Source organism: Dipteris shenzhenensis, chromosome 16 (genome assembly GCF_047967505.1).
Source record: "Dipteris shenzhenensis isolate YYH24624 ecotype China chromosome 16, Dip_SZ_1.0, whole genome shotgun sequence".
NCBI classification, from domain to species: Eukaryota; Viridiplantae; Streptophyta; class Polypodiopsida; order Gleicheniales; family Dipteridaceae; genus Dipteris; species Dipteris shenzhenensis.
Window position 1 is genome coordinate 36,803,469 of NC_141611.1, and position 2,715 is coordinate 36,806,183.

Consider the following 2,715-nt stretch of genomic DNA (forward strand, 5'->3'; position numbering starts at 1 on the left):
AATATTAATTCCTTTCAAACTAAGTCATCAATTACAATAAAAGTACTCATTGTGTGCACATGGTTGCAACATCCTCTTTTGCTTCACATGGCCTTCCCATGGGTCCATGGCTTACCCAACATTCTGAATTCATGCAAGAGCATTATCCATGTGTAAAACTCAAAGTCACATTATTTGTTTAGGCTTATGCAGCAAGGACAAAACTCAAGAACTTTGCCTTTACCGCAATTACAAGATGACCTTGTTATTTAAAGGAAATACATCATTTAGGCAAGAGGTGCATTCGTCACTCGTTATAATTGGCGCCTGCAAAATTCAAACTAGATTTGTAGATCACACGGTTGGTATAGTAGTTCCTGAGATACTCTCCAAAGACGTAGTCTTTGAAAAGGGGTGGATTCTTGTCACTCAGCAAGGCAGGAAGGGGGCTGATCTTAGTATCCTCCTTTGGGCCGAGACTTGCAGCTAAGGTCATTCTGGCTCTGGTGCGGTTGACCACCGCTCTATGCTCCACGCTCTTGTACTTCCCGTTAGTCAAAACCTGCACACGAGAGCTTAGAATTATCCAACTTCCAAGAACTCTCCTACATTAAAAAAACGTTCTTGCTTCTATGTGATTGGAACATGACTACAATATTGCTAGCCAAGGCCTGCTGAAGCTGAGTGCGGAGCATGACTACATTGCTAGCCAAGGCACCATAAACTAAACGGTTGCGCAGTCCGACAAGGGAAGGCAGGCTTAGCACCTCGATCTGATCAGCTACGTTGACGACAAATGCATTGGGAACCGGGTTGGCAGATATCCATTTATCGCCCTTCCTGATTTGCAAGCCTGGCACTTCATCTGGCATTAGGATAGTGAGACTTGAAAGATCGGAGTGGGCGCTTATGCCCAAGACGACACTCGGGTCTGGACAGGGCGGGTAGAAATTGATGGCCATCACAAAACGCTCAAGTCCTGGCAGCGCAGTTTTCATATACTCGCTAGTCAAACCTAGGCTCTCGAAAATGGCCTCGTACAGCGCAGCACCCAGCTTGTCCATTTTCGTTCTGTACTCCTGAAGATCCTCTCTGAAACCAGGCGATCAAGTAGCAAGAAGTTTGTTGACAATCAATAATTATGTGAGAACTAACTAATTTGTGTAAAATCGACAACTACGTAATCTCTTTGCCAGTTTATGATATCTTGTAGATCTGTCGTAAGATGTACTGCAATCCGTCTGGCTTCTGGTAATCTAACGTAAAAGCTACCTTAAAACTAGTGGCGCTTCTTCGAAACCATCGCATACCCCCGGACGACGCCGGATGACGAGCCCGTCCTTCCAGTCAGATGGCTGGCCTGGCGCAACATTGAAACCCGTGGTAACGGTAACACCAGCGTCGGCATTATGAGACGGGAGTTTCCTCTTCTCCTCTACGGGTAGATCGTAGAACCTTCCAACAGCCCTCCGGATCTTAGCCATGTCCACCCCATGGTTAATTATCTGTCACAGCATAGCAGTAAGGGAGGCCATGAGTAAACTTGTATATCTTTGTTTGCATTGCGAGAAAAACGCTACATGCATACAAATTCGTCTCCACGATTCAAGTAAGTGCACACACCTGGAAGAATCCCCACTCGTCACAGGCGCGGCCGATTTGCGCTACGATCTCTGCTCGTCGGCCATCCTCTAGGCCTGCGAGATCAATCACCGGAACCTCTTCGTCGCTAGAGGTTTTCTCAAGGGAGACACGTTCGTCAAGAGGCCTGATGTATTGGGCGGGGACCTCGGTGACACCATCGTCGACCCATTCCTTAACACCTTTGATGTGGTCTCGGAGGCTTCCGCCCAGCAGCACTGGAGCCATGGCAGATATGTAAGCGAATAAGGTGACAGATGATCGAGCTTGGAAAGCAATTGAAAATCTTCGGGGGAGGAATGATTATATAGAGGCGAAAGGTGTTGCCAGCTATTTGGCTTTGTCTTTATTTTCTCCCACGCTTTCGGCGGTTGGTTGGAACTATCCCAGAACCATCAATGGCACGAGATCCTCACCTTGCTTACTAGAAATCTAATAATAAATGCACCCGCAGGCCCCTGCAAATATCATCAGCAATGTTAATAGTACACACCGACTTGGTATGACCAATGCAGCAATCACCTAGGAAAACAAGGTGGCACTCACGCCCTCCAAAAGGAAATAGAAGTTAAGTTGGATACCACAATCTAACCCTAGAGCTCCAACTAACTACACATAGTTATACTTAATAGCAGCCTAAACAATTCAACATAACTTTTCTCAAAGGAAAACCATCATCTACACAAAACCACACCCATTCCATAGGCCCTTGGTGCAGGACCAAAAACCATGATTAAATAGTTTTTTCCAACGATTTTTAGTTTAAAAAAACCAATTAAATCAATTTAGAATACCATTTCAATCAAATGATTTAAATCCCATTCCTTAATTAACACCTTTGATGTGATCTCACAGGCTTCCGCCCATCACCACTGGAGCCATGGCAGATATGTACTAAGTGGATAAGGTGACAAATGATGCTAGCTTGGAAAGCAGATGAAAATCTTATCGAGGGAGGAGTGATTATATAGAGGCGAAAGGTGTTGCTAGTTATTTGTTATTTTCTCACACGCTTTCGGCAGTTCATTGGAACTATCTCAAAACCATCAATGCCACGATATCCTCACGTTGCTTCACAGACCAGAAATCTAATAA

General features: G+C 45.0%; 1 protein-coding gene across 1 annotated transcript; it reads right to left on the bottom strand.

Annotated features, from left to right (window-relative positions):
• Nucleotides 1-286: 286 nt before the first annotated feature.
• LOC147892905 (flavanone 3-dioxygenase 2-like) lies at nt 287-1,848 on the bottom strand. The gene is made up of 4 exons (XM_087386814.1): nt 1,603-1,848; nt 1,252-1,484; nt 747-1,071; nt 287-541 (listed from the first exon to the last, which is right to left on the bottom strand). The coding sequence occupies exons 1-4, from the start codon at nt 1,846-1,848 to the stop codon at nt 287-289; spliced, it is 1,059 nt and encodes a 352-aa protein (XP_087242940.1).
• Between the last annotated feature and the right edge of the window lie 867 nt (nt 1,849-2,715).